This window comes from Ammospiza caudacuta, chromosome 8 (assembly GCF_027887145.1).
Source record: "Ammospiza caudacuta isolate bAmmCau1 chromosome 8, bAmmCau1.pri, whole genome shotgun sequence".
Lineage (NCBI taxonomy): Eukaryota > Metazoa > Chordata > Aves > Passeriformes > Passerellidae > Ammospiza > Ammospiza caudacuta.
In genome coordinates, this window is record NC_080600.1 from 21,585,834 (window position 1) to 21,605,647 (window position 19,814).

At 36.6% G+C, this 19,814-nt stretch overlaps 1 protein-coding gene across 1 annotated transcript in view; it reads right to left on the minus strand.

The window, feature by feature from the left end:
• Window positions 1-3,205: 3,205 nt before the first annotated feature.
• OSBPL6 (oxysterol binding protein like 6) overlaps window positions 3,206-19,814 on the minus strand; it is a 92,133-nt gene continuing 75,524 nt past the window's right edge. Inside the window, exons 16-25 of the mRNA XM_058809120.1 lie at window positions 19,043-19,130; window positions 18,591-18,844; window positions 16,139-16,276; window positions 15,744-15,807; window positions 15,070-15,148; window positions 13,642-13,786; window positions 12,371-12,515; window positions 11,184-11,310; window positions 10,525-10,647; window positions 3,206-9,621 (exon numbers count right to left, since the gene is read on the minus strand). Coding sequence (XP_058665103.1) covers window positions 9,513-9,621; window positions 10,525-10,647; window positions 11,184-11,310; window positions 12,371-12,515; window positions 13,642-13,786; window positions 15,070-15,148; window positions 15,744-15,807; window positions 16,139-16,276; window positions 18,591-18,844; window positions 19,043-19,130 — 1,272 coding nt within the window. The 3' untranslated portion in view covers window positions 3,206-9,512. The remainder of the gene's footprint in view (window positions 9,622-10,524; window positions 10,648-11,183; window positions 11,311-12,370; window positions 12,516-13,641; window positions 13,787-15,069; window positions 15,149-15,743; window positions 15,808-16,138; window positions 16,277-18,590; window positions 18,845-19,042; window positions 19,131-19,814) is intronic.

Below are 19,814 nucleotides of genomic sequence, written 5' to 3' on the forward strand. Positions count from 1 at the left end.
TCTGCCACCCCTGCTCCACAAATCAGAAAGGTTAGACTCCTTTTTTTCACTGGCATACTGTGCTAAAAAATCCCAGCTCTGGGCTGGCACCATCCTGGGGAAAGTATAGGGAAACAGGAACAGGGACTGCAAATATTCTTACAATTAAGCTTGCCAGAATGAGACATAATACGATGAATTGTTATTGTTTTAATGTACTGTTCTTTATTCCAAATGTCATATCTAACTGAGCTTTGCAGAGACATGAAGTTAACTTGTTTTTAAACTACAAGCTCCAGAATAAGATACCAAAATCCAAGAGGGAAGTCAAATATATTGCTCGGAGTGGCAAGCAGTCAAACCAACTATTTCACACATTTTACCTTCCACAACACAGTGCAAAGGTTTAAAATTAAGCTTAAGGGCAACTAGTTGAATACCTAGGCTTGACTGCACATTAGGCCTACAGCTGAAATATTTTTGGGCAGCTAGATCATCCACTCACCTGGAAGCTCACTGGGTTCAAGGGGAACGGAGTACCAACAGCAGCTCAGCCTCTGCGTGGGCGCTCATTTGGTTAAGCATGTAGGAATTAGAAATCAAGCGCTACAAAACCTGGGCTAACCAGGTAAGCCAGTACATTGTTTTCTTAGGAATGTAACTGTAGAGTGTTTTTATTTGAACTTAAGCATCTACATCTTTTACACTGATGTGAATGAGAACTGTTTGCAATGTTAATGCTAAGTACACATCGATGCCTGTCAGAGTCCAAGCAGATGGAGCAGGAAAAAATTCTGTTGTGCATTGCTGATTAAATCCTGCAGTGAAATACCTCTATAGATTTAGAATACACAAATTATATCCTTTCTGTATTGCTCCTCAGCTCCTGATGTTTACAAATCATAAGCAATAAAATTGCTTTTACAGGCATAATCACCTCATATTGGGAATCAGAATTAATAAGATGTAAAGAATCATCATGAAGACATCCCAAACTTGTGAACAGTCAAGAGCAGATGAATACATTTGCAGGAAATCAATCAAGAACAATGAAAAATATTTTTTAATGTTAAATTACTGAATGTACTACAAAGGACCAAACTTATGCTTTTAAAAATTGCTATACTATAAGTAGCTTATATAATTTTCACTACAAATATCTGCAAATTAATTTTCTATTAATTAGAGTTATTTAAATTATGGTACTGATTTTTTTTCCAGTATCCTATTCTTCATCATCTCATTATGGAAGTCCACAGCAAACTTTTGAGTATAAAATTGGGAGTGCTGCATGTAAAGTTTAATACTGAAGTACTCAGACAATGCATTCTGCTGCATTTGGGTAGATTGGTACATAAATGCTTCTCACTGCCTTTCTTTCCCTTAAGTAAATTTCTTCTCTTGCTTTCAAGTAACAGAAAAAAAAAATTATCTGGTGCATCTAAGAACTCAGACTCTTTCTCACTACAGTCTGTTATTTCTCTTTAAAACAGACACTATCTACCCACTACTCAAAAGCAGCACTGGCTCTGTATACTTCTGAAAAGCAACTTTTGCCTTTAAATTCACCTTAAAAAACACAAAGCAAATTTCTGCTTGCCTGTGTACCTGACATAATAGCATAATCACAGCAGAAAGACTCTGAGGATCTTCTTTTAGAGGTAAGCTACCCAAAGAGGCATACAAGGAATCAACAGATATGGTTTGTTTTGCTTGTTTTTTTCAGAATGAGCACATAGATATGGGCAATCAGCAAAGAATGCTCTTTCAGCTCCTTAGGTTCTAACATTCTGGCTTGCTAAAGAATTGGCACAGGGCAATCTACCACCTGAAAGGTTGTTACAAGCAAAGAAGCTCAATAAGGCAGTATAAAAATAATAACTCATCTAAACCTTACCCTTCTAATGGCATTCTCAGAATATGAGCACGGTAAAAATACTAACATTACAACATTTCATACATGTGCACATGGGATCTAATCACACCAAAAAAGTGTGATATTATTCCCAATTTATATTAGCTTTGTGCAAAAGTGAGAGAAAATATAGAATTCTTTGCTGCTGAAATACTGAGAAATTACAAATCACCGGTTAATTATATGAAGAAAAGTAGATAGAGACCCAAAGAAGAGTCTTGCTACTGGTTGCAACAAATAAAATATACAAACAGAACTATCACAGTAGTACAGAACTATATTATAATAATCTTTCTTGATACCACAGTAGTTTCATTTATGATGGCTTTTCATATGCTAAATAAAGTATCCCTTTAGACAATCTAGCAGTAACAGATAAAGAACAGGTAGCTTGCTATGCAGTTCTGGGGAAGAAAAATATTTCAGACATCATATGCTGGCAGCCTGACTTCTTACGTATTTTATAATAAATGACATAGACACAAATCCATATACAAAGAAGAATCCCACTGGAAAAGTCCACTGATATATATTTTTGGCCTGAGAGTGAAATTTTAGTGGTCCACCCTAAGAAGTAGACATTTAGCATGACATGAACACCAACCTTCCTGTCTGCAGAATTTCAAACACGGTTTACTTTGTAAAAATCAAACTCCATTGGAGTAATTCTTAGTGCAGAAAAAATGTTTGAAAGTAAGTAGTCTAGAAATTATTAAAAAGGAACAAGAACAGTGTCTTTGCTAATGAGAGATAAAGCTTACTAGGGCAGAAGTTTGCATTTTTGCCTGCATACCAAAATATACTCATCAGTATTTATTTTTCTGCTCAGTCAGGTCTTCTGTGAGACTCAGCAGAAAAGAAAATTTGTTGTGATCTCAATTTGTTATACTCAACTACTATATCTCAACTACTAAATAATACAAGTAGCACTTATTTTAAAAACTAAATTGTCTTCTTTTCTAAACTCAGATTGGAATGACAATTTTCAATGTCAACTTCAAGATAGGGGATAAAGTAATTTTAATATATATATTGTGATCCAATCTCAAAATATTTTATAAAATATTAAGCAAACACAAGGATAATAAAAGATATAATCTGCATTTCTTCCACATAGTTAAAGAAGCTATCCTGAATTTTCCTTTCCCTGGAAAATACTGAGGATTAACCTTGTATTCACTATGTTAATGTTACTATAATATTCCTTGATCAGGTGACTTTAACAAAGAAAGAGAATGTTCAGCACAGGACTACCACACAAGAAATCTGAGTTTGCAGTCCTGACTCAACCACTGATTATTCTTGGTGGACATGACAAAGCAACCCTTGGGACACAAGCACAATCCTAAAAAGAGATGCAATTTCAGAACAAGAGGTTGCATGTGTAGCTACACTGACTGGCACCAGAAGCAAGTAGCTCAGTGAAGAACAGTTCTGGCTGAATATTTGCCATTGTGTTCTGCTCTTGCAGAGCACAACATCATTTTGATTCTCAGAGAATTTACCCATTCCTGAGTTTCTGAAGGAATTTCCTCACCTCTTCGCATTTTGCATGCCTAATGTTCGGGGCCAGCAACATTATATATCCTCTTTCACTAATGCAGACTACTAAAACTAGCAGTCAATATGAAAATACATTTTAGTGTTTCACAGGAGACATCTGAGTCATTGTTCTAGGAGTACCAATAAGTAGCTTTACCATACTTCAATGAGTTATTCACAGGTCAGAAAGAACATATTACACACTGCTGATTATATATTCAGAGTATGTAACTCTCTTTCTTGTCCAAATTACCAGGACATCTTCAGCCAAATGCTGGCTACAGTAATTTTTTATTTATGAAAGGAGTAAAAACTTCCCTTCACCTTCAGCATTAATTCTGAGAAAATGTCTCCAATCTTCCCTTTTTTTATGCTGTCATGGATCAGTGGAAAGAAAAATGGTATTAAGATAACTAGCCTAAAACAAATTCAGCAGCTCTGCTGACAGTTTAATTCCTACAAGTTAGAAAACTTTCTCCTTTGTTACATCTCACACTGACAGAGCTCCTGTGACAAGTTTCACCATTCTGCATTGTTGCCTCTCCCTTGCCTTTCTTTTCTGAGGTTTAACAAAGATTGCAGGGAAAGGTAATTTTTTTTTTTTTTAAATTAGAGATGGTGAGTTTATAATACCACAAAATTTGACAAAATAGGAGGCTGGTATATAAAACACAAGTACATCAATATTACTTTTCAAACTTGCAAGAAACTGTATAAAAATCCTTTTATAAAGATACTTTTCAGTTTAATGAAAGAAATACATCATTTCTACTAAAGCAAATAAATAAAGGTTTTAAATACCCTAGTTTAAAAGTAAATAACGTGTTTGCTTTTGTAAGTAGATTCCTTACAATATATAATACAAAAATAAGAAAAATTGCTGTAAATGTGCAATTTCTCTGACCTTACTCAGATTTGCAGCATTCTCCTGGGTGCCAGTCACTGTTGTGATGGAGGTTATGGAGATACTCTCACCAGGAATAATTATACCTTTATTAACACAGTCTAGATTCTTCCATTAAAAGAAAAAAAAAAAAGAAAAAAAAAAGAAAGGAAAACAAAACAAAAAAAAAACCCATGCTTTCTTCATAAAAATACTGACTGGTATCCAAATTACCATAAAAGGAACCAGGAACGCTGAAGTAGAAAATGATACTACTTTTTATACTAAATATACCTTCAAAATATCAATACATGCACTGAAGTGTAAATTTACATTTTACACAGTTTTGATGACTGTTACTTAATGACAGACAGAAAGAAAAAACAAGGACATGTTTTCCAGCCCCAGTAGCTGCCAAGGTAAGTGGTTATGACATAGCAAATTTCCTGAGCTTTCTCATGGGTCTGTGCCTTACACAAGGTTACCAGTGAGGCCATTCCAGTGTTTCTGATACACTTCTGTCAATATTAATCTTATTCCCCCAAGTGGGCAAAACTCTCTAGCTTAACCCCTCCTAACATTTCAGCATATGAGTACAAATACACTTTCAGATGGATTTAATCTGAAAACATCTCCTTTGCTTTAATTATGCACCTCCATTACTACTAATGGCATCTACAAACATTCATTCCTCAGATTACAACTGCTGCCAACATGTGTAAAATAGCTATTGTTTATTGTTGCACCATAAAATGTCTAAAATCCAGTAAAACAAGGAGAGCACACAAACATTCCCTCTACTAGTGAGAGCAAGTTTTGCAATACAGAGAATGGATATATTCAGCCCTCTTGGTTATTGTGCAATTGCAAGTGAACCTCTCCTCTCCTCCAGGGCTTTCCTAAAAATTCTCATTTTTTGAGGAGAAGCTCAGTGTAAGACTGCAGTTGTGCTGGGCTCCACTGGTGAGAGGAGAGAAAATCCCATTCCCTCCATGGGGAACAGAGGACATGGCCCAGATGCAAGCTGCTCACAGGTGCCCAGAGCTGCCTCCTAGTTTGCCTTAAGGTTTGTGCAGTTTGTTTCCATAAAGCACTGACAGTGCTCAGTAGGGAATTAAGGATAATATCTTCCAACACTGTGCCATGTTCACATACTGCAGTACCTGACATATGCCTGGCATGTGCCACTCACATAAACCTCACAGGTGCCATACAGGCTTATTCAGTCAGAAGTTCAAAAGGAGAAAAAAGAAGGGTAACATTATTTGTATGATGAAAATACTATTATAATGGAAACTGCACTTTTAAAGCCAAATACAAAAAAGTTTATTTCATGCAACTTACATCTGTCTAAAATTAGAATGGGTGCCTAGATGACTTTTTAATCACAGTGATACTTCATGAAAATCAACTCAAATAATCTATTCCTGTGAGATAAAAATGTCTAATATGCCAAAACTCTGCCATCTTGGTAATACTAATCTAAAACAAGAATGAAGCTATTTAAATCTTTGTAAGACATTGCATTTGATGAAAATAGCTACTATTACTTTATCATATCCAAAGTACCAGAACAAGGAAGAAATTAAGGTACACTTTTAAAATATTAATAGAAAGTACAGCTCATTATTGTGAAACTAAAGCATAAGTATTGTGTATTTTTATACAGAAATGAGTGTTTTGAGAAAACACAGGAGAAAAGCATATGTCTTTGAAGCAAAAGAACTTCTTAAATTGCATTAAAAGTTTTATGTGTCAATGATATATACTAATTTTCAACACTTACCAAACATATAGCAATTAAATCTACTGAGTTGGATAGTGCTTTTCATGCCTTCCAAAAGGAAATATTGCCTGGATGAATGGAGTGAGTGGGGCTGAAAGCTGCTTGAATCCCAGGCTGGAAGGGATCAATGGTTTCTGCCCTGGCAGCCAGCAGTGAGGACAGCCCTGCAGGGGTCAGTTCTGTGGCCATGACAATCAACATCTCACCAGTGACCTGGACAAGGACACGGTGATACATGGTAACTGCTCACAGATGACAGCAAATTAGGAGGAGGAGATGACATGCCAGATGGCAAAGCTTCAGCTAGAAGGACACTTCTCAACTTGAGGACTGGGCCAGCAAACACTTCACAAGGTTCAATAGAAATGAAAAGTTCTGCTCCTGGAGCAGAAAAATCCTGCATGCCAGGAAGAGATGTCTGAGCAGCAGCCCTGCCAAAAACCAGACAGCATTTACACAAAGTGCCAGCCTGCAGAACAGCCAGTGGTGCACTCTCCCTGCAGCATGGGATACTCAGTTCCACACTACACGGGCAGGGGATGGGCAAAACTCACCATACCCTCTCACTCAATGCTAGGAAATGTCACAGGTTGACTCAAAATTATAATTTGGATAGAAGCCCTCATATCTATCCACCTTAGAAACAGCACAAAATATTCCATGATGTCTGCCAATGTTAGAGGAAAAATGCAGTAACAGATTTTACACAGAATACAGGGAATTCTGCACTATGAGAAACTGCTTCATGGTACATCTGCTTAAACTTTTTCATTTCTGATATAGACTGCAAATACCTTGTGTTGCATCATTTTGTGTCTTTTCTACTAAGTAACTAATTTAACATGCTCTTTGGTTAGAAAGTGCCTTCAATAGAAAGATTTAGCATTTCACAGATTTTCTAGAATTTAGAAATGTTAGTGTTATTTTTCTTTCAATGAATTTCAAATGAACAATTGTAAAAAAACAATTCAGTGATAGCATTTTTAATGTCCACCAAGTTTCAGTTGGCATTGCAAATAACGGCATTCACAGAGCACTGCCAGAATGCTGTAAAACTGAAGACCTTCTTTCTGTATTTAAATTAAAGATTTGAGGACATGCAGTTCTGTCCCTCAGACATGCTTGCAGTCATACACAAATAATACTTCCTCATATCACGGTGAACTGCACACAAGGACTGGAGCAAAGGATGGGCAAATGTTTAATAGAGTTGGCTTTAAAGAAAACTACATAGAATAATTAATTGCTATTTTACACACAATGTGCCAATTTGATTCCTAATGTAATATTGTTAAAGCAAGCAGGATGACTTTAACCAAATATTATTTAAAAAACCAACTTTCATATATGAAAATTTTCTTATAATAAATTTTCTTATAATAACAATTGCAGAACTAAAGAATAAATCAGACTAGGTTCAACTAGGAAAGAGAAAGATAACATTCTTTGAATAACTTAAAATTTTCTTTGGAAGAAATCCCATTAATCTACATAGGGATTTTTATACCAAATTTTTATTAAAAATTCATGTGCAGTCTCAATTCATAAAAAGTCTACTTAATATTTTCTGTAGGTTTTCATAGTTCTTTCTGACAACAGAAGTGTGTGAAGAAATTTGAACTGATTAGCAGCTAGTTGCCCTGCTAGTTACTTTGCTATACCATCAACAGGGAGGTCTAAATTTATCTGAAATGACCAAAGTAATCTCAGTTGTATGGGGACCTGACTTGGAAAAAGGAAGAAGCAGGCTGAGAGCTGGGGGTGTGTGGTAATGCACTGACAACTGTTCAAGCAGCTCTGCTGGCAGATCACATACCTATCTAGTAATTTTATTTTTGGTCTCAGGACTGGAATCTTAAATAGAAAAATCATTTGTCATGTATGTGCAGAAAGGAATACCGAGTATGTGCATGAAATCTAACCCATCACCAGTGGTGGGATGTGTAACACATGCACAAATGGAAGGCAAGATCATACCATATGGAATGTAGCTCTTATCTAATAAATTACTGGTTTCACTTTTATTAAGATCTGCCCTCCTACTGTTTATTGTTTCAGAGATTTTCAAATAGAAAGTGCCAAGTCTTCTCCCACTTATATTAACTGAGGCTTAGCAACACATAAGAGACTTTTTAAAATCAAAAAATATAGAACCATTTTATGAAAAAATGTAAAGTATATTTTGCACAAGAGCTGTTTTGGCAACACAAGCAGAAGTTGTTAGCTATAACACATGGGAGCCTCTGCCATACTCTCCAACATAATTTTAGATAAGAAAAGTGGATGGGGAAAAAACAGAGCCAGGAAAATAAACAGAGTGTGTGGCAGAAAACAGTTGCATTTACAGTACTATCCAGCTTCTGGAGAGAAGCCAGAGACCTTCACATGAAATCCTTCTATGCTTTTAACACTGTTGCAAAGCTTCAGGGATTTCTAATTGTATAAACAGTTAGGGGAAAATGAGATTCACTGAGAGATCTATGTCCAGGCAGTACTAAATGTGATGACTGCATCTCAGCATCAGTCATTTAGAATATGAACTGTCTGACTAGCAACTCATATGCATTTACCAAAATTCAAGTTCAACCAGCTAGCAGTTTCTTTTCAGTCTGATTATACAGTCAGCATCCCAAAGCTAAAGCATGTAAGTAGGTCTCATACCTCTGAAATGCAGTTAGATGTTTGGTTATCTTTTGATTTCAAATAATGCAGGTCTTCCAGTATTTATATTGTGATAAAATTCTAGAGCTTTAAAAATCTGCCCTTCACACAAGCCTAAGCATAGATATTTTAAAATTACTTAATGTACATCTTCATATTTTGTTAAGGCATGAACAATGGCATATGAATGGGAACAGCTTCCAGAAAAGCATCTTTTTGACAAAGGCCAGTCCAAGCATATCACACCAAAGGACTAACCTGAAGCCAGAAATGACAGTGTTGTGACCCAAGAGTTTTTAACAAAAATAGTTGAAACAAAATGGAACTTTTTTCTATTTTTCTTTTTTTTTTTTTTTTACTTTAAATTTTATTACTCTTAATGTCTGTTTAAAGCACCGGTTGCAGTTTTGCGCTTACCACCTCTTCCGAGTGACTTTGGATACTTCATCTGCTTCTTTATTTCTGAATTTTCAGCGTATGAAACTTTAAAAGGTTTCTGTTTCCTTTTTTTTCTTTTTTTTTTTTTTTTTTTTAGTTTTGATGGCTGCTGCAAAATTAGAAAGATCCAGAAGTGGTCAGGGGCCTGGTCTAATGCACTTCCAAAAGTCCATTATAAAGATGAATATAAATGCATATGATATGGTTTTTCCGTAGACCCACAAACCACGCTTAGCTATAAGAAACATATTGTGCATAGTTATTTTTTTTCTTCAGAGTGATATGTTTACTAGGTCTACATTCTCAGTTCACCAGAGTACAGGAATGTCTACTTTACTAAAGCCAGGATCCTTTCGCAGTTCCCAGTAGGTTTCATTGGTAACCCAGGCTTCTCTTTGATTAGCGTCAATTACTTTTCTGTAGAAAGGGAAAACAAAAAGAGATAAAGAGACAAAAAATATTGCTCTTATGCAATATAAAATCAAAATCCACACTTCTCTGATCTAACCCAATATTAAATCAAATTTCATACTTTTAAAGGACACAACAATCAGAAATTAAAAAACAAAAATCAGTCTCTACCTATATCAAAAGCAGAAGACAGAGAAGACGGCCGAGACTGAAAATCTGTTGTTTGATCTGTGAGAGCAGGTCTTAGATCCACCTAAAACCCCTTTCCTCACTACAGATTCTGATTATGTGAAAGGGATTATCCAACAGATATAGCTTACAGAATGTAAGCCTTCAACTATTTATTTTTTTGTCTCTGCATTTTGCTTATGTTTTGCTACAACTGGATCGAACACATTCAGTCTTTTCACTTTTGATTCCCCATGTTAGACATGAGGATACTTGGTATGACTATTCCTTGTTTCAGAAGAATGCTTAACTAAAAAACAGCCAAAAAACACCTTCATTCAAAAATGAATGTTTTTTAAGTGTATATATATATATTTATACTTATTAACATCTTGTAGGTATATTTATGTATGTATGATGTTGCTGTTCAGGTCATATGGTATTACTTGTCTAGGCAATGACTTTAAAATGTCCCTAGTTAAATCTTAGATCCTAATATACTTCTAATTCCACTTCAGTAGGAAGGCTTATATAGCTGAGGCCCATTATGAGAAAATGATCATTCAATTATGAATCTTAACTGCTGTGTAAAAATTGCTTCGGAGAAGCAGGTGTCAGATATCTTATTATCTTTCTTAAAACTTTCATGATTCTCAGTCTGTATTGGTGGTAATTCTTTTAGTACTTCATCCAGTTACAAGCTGGAAAACAGAGACTTACTACTCAAATGAAAAGACTCACTTAAAAAACTTGGGTACATATTCAATGCCGTTTTCTTCCATGTACCGCCTCCGAGCTCTCTGGAGTTCCTCTATTCTTTGTTTCTCAGATGCTGCTGCTTCTATATTTCCTTCCTCCAGAAGCCTGTAGGAATAACAGTAGGCTGTATAGCAATCACACATTGTCTAGTCCAAGGGATTTTCCAGCTCCCATCATCACAAAAGACAAGCAGAAGCCAAGCGTGTGGTCAGTGTTGTACTTTCAGATCCAGCCTGAGACGCGACTCCCCAGTTATGTGCACCTGACCTACAGCCTAAGGCACAGGCTTTGTTCAGCAACTTCAACATATCACACTGAAGGACTATGAACTGAGAATTTGGAGGGAATAAGTGCTCATTCCATCCACAGCAGAAGTGCACAGCATTTCAGAGCCTGTTTTCCAGTTTGTCATGAGCAATCTGCCCCAAGGTTGCACTACAGCTCTATAGCATCAACAAGAAGCTTTCTAATTTCCCTTTAGCTGGGTTAAGCATAAATTTGAGTGCAATACTATCTTCTCTACTAGCAGAATCCTCCACAGCTTAATTCAGACTGCAGTGAAGACAGAGACAGAATTCAAGACTGAGCCAAAATCAGCCTTGAGCCCACCAAATATTAAATGAATAAATAAGCATTCTTGCCTTTGATCTGGCCTGAATCGTGCATCTGTTGCAGGGAGAAGATCTTTCAGTAAAGGATCTAATTCATTGAGCTCAATAGCAAACCTTGTGAAGCCATAATAACGCTCATAATTGGTTGGCATGGAGCCTAAATACATAAGACAAAGAAAAAAGCTTTTAAGCTATTACTCTAAATATGCAAGAGATTCCTTTATTTATACGCTTTTAACAGAAAAATAGTTAATATATTTTACTCTTACAGTTAAAAAGCATCAAAAGCTATTCTGTAAGTGAAACAAAATTCACTAAATATTAGTATCAACTGCTTATCCTGCAGAGATTGTAATTACATGTTAATAGACTCAAAGCTTCTATGATCTTCCTCCCATTTTAAATAAAAACTAATGTTTTCAAGTTAAAAAGCATCAAAAGCTATTCTGTAAGTGAAACAAAATTCACTAAATATTAGTATCAACTGCTTATCCTGCAGAGATTGTAATTACATGTTAATAGACTCAAAGCTTCTATGATCTTCCTCCCATTTTAAATAAAAACTAATGTTTTCAAGCTTTTTAAATTAAAAACAGTTTCCTGCTCCCCAGAAAGTGGGTCTATCAAATGTCTGTCTAAAACCTAACCTTAACTGATCTTTAGAGTTCATTTTGGAACTCAGCACACGCTCACAGCCTGATTCACCACCACAAAGAGTGAAACCAGACAGTCAGGAAGAGAGCAAGGTGCAAAGTACAGTTCAAAATACCAAAAATACAAAGTAGGATTCAAAATTATAAGAACAATAATTCCTGGATAATGCATGTATGAAAGATACAGGTGCAAAGGATGACTAATTCAACCTCAGGCCTCTAAGCAAGCAGGAAGTTGAAAACTCAATAAACCCCTATTTGGTGAATCCAAAAAAGTTACCCTGCTCTCTATCAAAAGGCAGACAGGCCTCCCCAGATGCCAAATTTTTTTCTTAATTTTATTCTTCTGTTGACGCCAAGGTCCCAGCACATATGACCAGGAGTCAGACTGAGATGCTAAAGATTATGCCCTGTAAGAACATTTTCATTTACCATTATTATAAACCTATGTAAACTGCTGTTTGTCTAGCCAGGGATTTAAAACTTCTCTAGTATTATTTTGTGTATTTAAAATGTAGGCTGAAACAGCTTCACACCTACCAGAATTTTTTACAAGCTTCTTACCTGGCCTCCATATGCACTTGGCTGAAGGTGCAACCCCACAGTAGAGGCCTTCATGCCACTTTCCAAAAAGGCGGTGAACCACCTTCCCTTCTTGATCTATCACAACGCCCTGGACCTCATTTACATTGGAATTCCAGTAGTTCACCTGCAAGTGTAACCAAGAATTACTAGCTCACACTGCTTTTCCAACAGCCCATTGTAACAATACACATAATGAATGTCTCTTGGCTGTGGTGCCCACTGTCCAAATTCTGTGCTGGAACAGCTCACCTGGAACTAAGAATACCAAAATTTGAAAATCATATGGTCCTAACACGAACTGATTTATTAACGGAGAAACATTGTATAATTTGCAATGTGGTTTTGACATAAAAGTATTTAAATTAACTGCACATCTGGGAATAACATTCTCAGTCATTATCACAAATCCCACACAATTCTGCAAAAATGACCTTTTGCCTGTCAGAGCCATCTAACGCTCCTCTTCCTACTCGAGGAGGTATTAAATATACCTGTACTTGTATAGGAATCCTTTCATAGGTGCTGAACACTACTGTATGCAGCAGGGAAGATATTACATTATTACATGTTGTTTCTTTCTGTTTCTCATCTCTGTTTTGCTTTTCTTAGACACATTTAGTTCTTACACCTTCATCCAAGAGCCAGTTACCCATTCTCAGATAATCCAACAAAACACTAATTTCAGATTTATGTCAACATCCCATTGTTAACACTAAAATGGTATCGGTATCTTTTGTTGCAATGTGAAGACAAATTTATTTTTAGGGAAAATACTTGCTAGTAAGATAGCTATATAAACTTCTATTTTTATATATGATCCTTGCCTGGATATTACAATACTATGAACCAAGGCAGCAATACATAATGTAAAGAGAGAAAATATTGACTGAAAAATTCTAGTAGAAGGAGAAGCAAAATGGCATGGCAGTGTACAGCGACTTTGTGTTTTCATTGTGTTACTATAAAAAATGTTGACATTTAATTTTTAATCAAAAACCAGCAACAGTACAGCACACAGCTATACAGCAATGGAACACACTGATATCAAATGTTCAGAGGAGCAGAGTCTTACTAATAGACATAGTAAGACTATTATTCTCATTTGAGAATTTACATTTTATGAATACTGATAAAAGGAATAAAAGATAAAATGTGGAATATGGACTTCAGGAATAGTGAAGAAACAGCCTGATGTACCCTTAAATTACAGTTATATGAATATAAGATATATATTAACACCCATATGTTACCTTGACAAAAGTGAGTTTACAAATACAAACACTGCTTTTTGTGTTTCTGATAGTTATCTCTCCGTAGTGCTCTATCCATCTCCTTCCACTAAGAATATTATGTATGCAAGTAGTGACTTTGTTCCAGACATAGTAATCTCCATACCTAAGAACAGATTAAGAAGTAGTTGGTAATATCTATTCATCATGAACATTGCTGACAAAAAAGTAAAACATTCCTCCTTTATTGTAAAAACAAACCACATTTCCCAAAAACACCCACACAGATGACAAAGTCCTGTATCTGGTTACATCACTAATCCTCCTTAGAGAAGCTCACCTAAGCTCCAGAACTACAGAAAGGTGCTATAAACCACAAATAAACACATTATGAGCCACTGAAGCCCTGCATGGCATGTTCACTGTCCTCAGGGCATGAAGTGCTTTGGCCACAACTCCTATAGGGGCAGGACAGTGACACAAAGATCAACATAAGGCTGAATTGAGACTACAAGCAGAAAATGCTATTGAATCACAAACAGAACAAAATAAATATGAAAACCACACTACAAATGTGGGAAATTTGGACAGGAGATCAAGGAAAGGAAGTAGAAAGCCAGGAGCACACTGGCACATCATCCCTCCCTTTGCCTTTGTAACAACTATCCAGTCAGAGCATCTCTAACATCAAACAATAGAATAAAACCAGAGGATTATATTATGCAAAGCACATTCTCCTTCAGAGTTTAGGGGAAGGCATGAAGACAGAAGACAAAGCTGCTCCAGAGTGCATTTCCTTCAATTTTATGAGATGGATAAAGAGGTGAAGTGATGCTATATTGGTAGAGGCAGAAAGAAAGGCTGGCTGCAATGTACCAGGAGCAAGAACACCACCACAAAACCAGAAGACATGTTTAAAGTATCCACTCCTGGCATAATCTTAGGATTCACAAGCTGCAACTAATCTCACTGGTGGTGAAGCTACTGCTTCTCACTACTCTGCCAAAATCTCCATACAAATTATGGAGAATATACATCGATTTATCCACATTTTGAAAAAAGACCTTTCATGATCTCGTTGTTCTGAGGGAACAACAAGACACTGAGAGCCTTAGGACAACACCAGCTGCTGGCGGTCCTGCACTGCAGCCTTGTTCTGAACAGCTCATCACTGCTGTACACATAAAACATGTGTTCCCTCTCCCAAAACATTTCTATCTCTCTCTCTCCATCACTTTCTAGAGTGCATATTCTTCCTCCAAAACCAAAAATGGATCTTCAGGCTCAAAAACATTCCAGTAGCCCCAGATGAACACTAAGGAAAGATTAAAGCTGGGCACAAACCCTCACCAGTACAATCCACATCATGTCTGCTTACCCCAACCCCATGCACAAGGCAGCCCAGACTGGAGTGCACCAAAGGTTGAAAACAAGAAGAGAGTAGCTTACTTTGGAAGAGTCACATTCAAGGTTCCAACAGGCAGAATTTCCATTGATTTCCCCCAGAATTTGTTTTTCCACCTGATATCTGAATATAACGGTGAAATACTTAGAAAACTGAAATGACCAAGGTCTCCCCCTTGCACTGATCTGTGTGGCACCAGACCATCTGTGCTGCACTACCCAATTCAAAACAGGGCAGTAGATAGTATGAATTTGCCATGAAAATACTAAAGAAAAAAATACTAGAAAATTACATTAGGTCAGAAAAAATAAATGTAAGTTTAATTAAGAACTGTGTCTGTGCTGCATGATTGTCAAATGTCTTGTGCAAACATTCAATACAAATTAAAGGCATACACCAGTAGGTACAAGGAAAGAAAGAGTAATTTTTTCAACTGTAAAAATAACTGCTTGTGTTTGTAAGAAATAGTAATTTTATTGGTAAAAACCTTTTAAATGGGAGAGTACAAACAGGCTGCAAGTGACAGAGGAAGCTGTAATATGTTAGCTCACTCTTAATGAGAATTTGGAGTAAAATAAATCAGATCATCAGTTTATAATATGTCACTTCAAAATAATAAGTATAGAAATTCTGAGTAAGTTCCAAATGCAAAGCTCAGCTTTTACAAGTTTTCATTTGACAATAAAAAGGAGTTATGCTTTTGATATAAAAAGTATACCTTGCCAAAACACAAAGTTTTTCGATTCACAGTGACAGGCCGAAATGGGAGGATGGTGGCTAACCTGAAACACAATTTGGTTGAGTCAAAAACATTTAATTTTCATTCCTAAGACAGTACAATTGTTATTGCAATATGAAAATACTAAATAGCTCATGTTGCTATGAAAACAGATACAACTTAAGTGATTGTACTTAAAACAGTTACTATAAAGATGTATTACTATAAAGATGCATTCCTTCTAGCCCTTAATTAAGTCCATTCATATTAACAATATTTATTTACTTCTAAGAAAGCAAACCATTCTAAGTAGAAAGAGAAATGGGATTATATATAAAATGAAGAGCAAAAAAGATAAATCTAAACAGGAGTGTCTATCTAAAAACAAGGTTTACCTGCTCTGAGAAAAATCGAAATCCTTTGTCTTCTCTAATACATTCATAAGTTTCACCAAGCACTGGGTTAAATGGCTTGCTTCCTGCTCTAAAGTACGTAGAGGCATAGCCTGATGCTGCAAAGGCAGCTATGAGAACCTGTAAAAATACAGATCAGAATATGAGAACAGGCAGACACTCTTGTGTATGTGCCATCACTGTGTGGTACCACACAGCTCATTCTGCTCAGAGTGACAACTGGAATAATGAAGCATACCTGAAAGCGACACCATGCATCCCAGCCAGAACCAGTATAAACTTTATTTATTCTGTTGATATAATTTATTTTTCTTCATGGCCTCAATCAGTCTTTCAACAGTCCCTTAAAATGACAACCTACACATGACACAGTTTTTCTGCCTTTGACCAGGCTTAACATTAGTGACCTGAAACACACCCAACTCTAGTCCTGCTTCCTGTGAATAAATATTATGTAATAAATTCTGATTACAATATCACATGCCGTTTTACTATGGGAACTATTTTATTCAGTGCCAAACATAAACAGCTCCCACTTAGCATGTTCTTAACCCAGAGATATCTCCAAATCTTCCACACCTATGCAGCCTTAACAGCCAGCCCCCTTGTCTATATGTCCAACCACAATTTAATAATCTCTAAGCCAGGCCTGACTGGAAGTAGTAAGTGAAGTGGCATGCCATGATTATTTAGTTTACAAGGTCTCATTTTCAGAGTTCAAAAAAAAATCACATCAGCCAGTCAGAAGTCCAAACAAAACTTCAGAAAACACCACAAAAATGAGTCAGCTATTGGCAATATGCTACCAATGGGGCAAATCTTAACTAGGTGCCCCCTCCTCCTGCTAATGAGGACACAACCCTCATTTGAGGTTTTATGTGCTTTTTTTTTGTCCAACTGTGTAACGGGTGCTCCATTCTCTTTTCATGTTGTATTATTCAGAAATGCAGCATCAACAAAATTAACACTGTTCTCACAAGCTTTTCTTCAACAGTAAAAACCTTCATTCCTCTAAAACTGTTTTCAGATTAATTTCAACTTTCTTTGCAATTTAACTATAAGACCATAAGTTAACTATATAACTATAGTTAACTATAAGTTAACTCTGTTAACTCTGCAGAGAAACAAAGGCGTTTACTATCCTTGTGATATAGAGAGCAGTGTGGAAAAAAAAGGTTTCCACTACTTTTGGATGGTTATCGAAGATAGCCAAGTCCTGCTCTTTCAGAGCACAGTGAACAAGCAGAAACATAGAGCATTCCTGCCACAAGCTTTGGGTATTCAGCTCTTTTCCAAGCAGTCCCATATGCTTCAGGTCAGATGTGCAGTTTGCGTTTTTATGGCTGCTGTTTAAAGATTTGGCTTACTCCTAAGTACTTACTCCTAAGTACTGCAGTAGACATCTGTAGCAGAGAAGGGGATTGAATCCACATTTCCAAGGAAGCTTTCAGTTGCACCATGGCTTCTTCTTCTGAAATTCTCCCTACTACTTCAATACTGACCTTCCAGACTTTTCAACAAAGGCAGCAATCAGTCTGCTTTACTCATTACTCCTTACAGAATCTCCCTCCTCTTGTGAGGGACAGAATCACAGAATACTCTGAGTTGGAAGAGGCCCACTATGAGCACCTCCTGAGTCTTGTAAGAAAACAGAATGTGAGGATGAATAATTTAACTCCCTTTCTCAAGATAGCTTCAATTTCTTCAGTGTTTAGGACTCCTCACTCTCCTGCAGGCCTTGTGAACAAAGTAGTACAGGGACTTGTGTGTGATTGTGTGACAGCCAAAGGCAACCTCTCTCCTCCCAGTTATCCACAGTGCTGCCAAAACATGGCAAGAAACAGCAGACATCTCCAGCAACAACACTGCTAACTTTCCCTACCAGCCTTTCCCTGTATCTTCTGAGGAAAAGGAGACATGACAGATCAAAGCACCCTGAGAGCTGAGCACAGCATGCTGGATGACAGATTTACAAGGGGGCTGAAGTCAGGCTACCCAGGCCAACTTTGTTCTGGTGTTTTGAAACTTCTCTCTCAGAAATTGCCTGGGAGGACATCTTATTCACACCTATATTGATCATAATGCAGCCACAGACTTGATTAACTCTTGAAGGGTGCTGGATTTGACCACTGAAAGCTAGGAAAGGATGCTGCAGAATTAGCAACTGCCAATGCCCATATCTACAGTCATAGAGCATGAGATCAATTGTAAATAAATGAGTTACAACTGCAGGACTTGGTTTGAGGTAAAAAAAACATCCCGCAGCCTTGCTCAGATCAAATCTACCACCTGTACTTGTTCACAACCCTTCTGTGACCCAGCAGGGAGGTCTGTTGTCTGTGACCAGGAGGAGAAAGACAGGACCCTGCATAGACCCCACTCAACAGCTCCCTTTTTAACACAGCCAGAAGAAGTGCTACACTAAATGTATTACCATGCGCTCATAAGGATCATCTGTTTCAGCAGCCTTGTCCAAGAGTTCACTGTATTCCAGCTCTTCACAAAGATGTTGCAAGGTATTCAGAGGTTCATTTAGCTCAACTGGCATGGATACTTTGGAAAGATCTTTGCCAATGTTATTTCTCAAAATATTCCACAGATTGATGTTACTGGTGTCAGGGCTGGGAGCTGGGAGACAAGTCCTCCGTCCGTTTCTGAACGCGCCTCCTGTCAGCTCACCATTAAGAACTGGGAAGGGAAGAAAAATATTGTCATAAGAAAGTACCAGACTAAGAAAAACAGAGCTCTCCATTCAACCAAATAACTGCCAGAACAAGCAAGCCCAACTTCATTGTTTTCAGCTGAGTTGGACTTTTTTTGACATGCAGTAATTCTGGTACATGAATATAACCAAGGTAATTTCTCAAAGTTTGAAACACAGTATACTTTGCCGAGAAATGTTGTCTGCAACACTGGTGTTGTCCTCAGATATATTGTCACTCACATCACTGATATAAGATTCATCATCAGAAGCCTAAAACATAAATAAAATATCCATTAACTCAAATACATATAAAATATACTGATAAAACAGACAAAAATAATTAACTGAAACACAAATATTAAAAAAAAATCTTTATCAAATTAAAACTATTAGCTAAGTGAACTGAATGTTTCAATCTCTCCATAGTGCCAATGCACTAAAAGGGTCAAGAAAAATGCTATGTTGTCCTCACGTTTCTGAATTCCTTATTATCCAAATACAGACGTGAGATCTGCAAAAGGTGGTTCAAGTAAGATCAAGGATGAAAAGAAATTGATAACATAATGCACTAGGCATGGGAGGTGAGAAGACATAGTCAGATTTGTGCTGTTTATAAAGAACCAAACAATAAAACGTGACTTACGTTTCAGCAAACAAATTATGTAAATATTGATCTATCATTTTGCAAAACAAGAATCTCATCAGCATTAAGAATATTTTAATTTTTTTTTACAAAACTGTTTTTTCAAGAAATATTACTTTTTTGTCTATTTCATTACAGAGCATAATTTTATATACATATGTAGTAGAAGATTATTTTTATAAAGAATATTTGAAAATCTAAATTTAATTGACTGCACAGCCAGCTGTAACTGTCTGTCATCCTTCAGTGGAACTGCCATAGCCTAGAAAGGACATGTGCTAAACTTAAGTTACTGACACAACTAAGTTCCA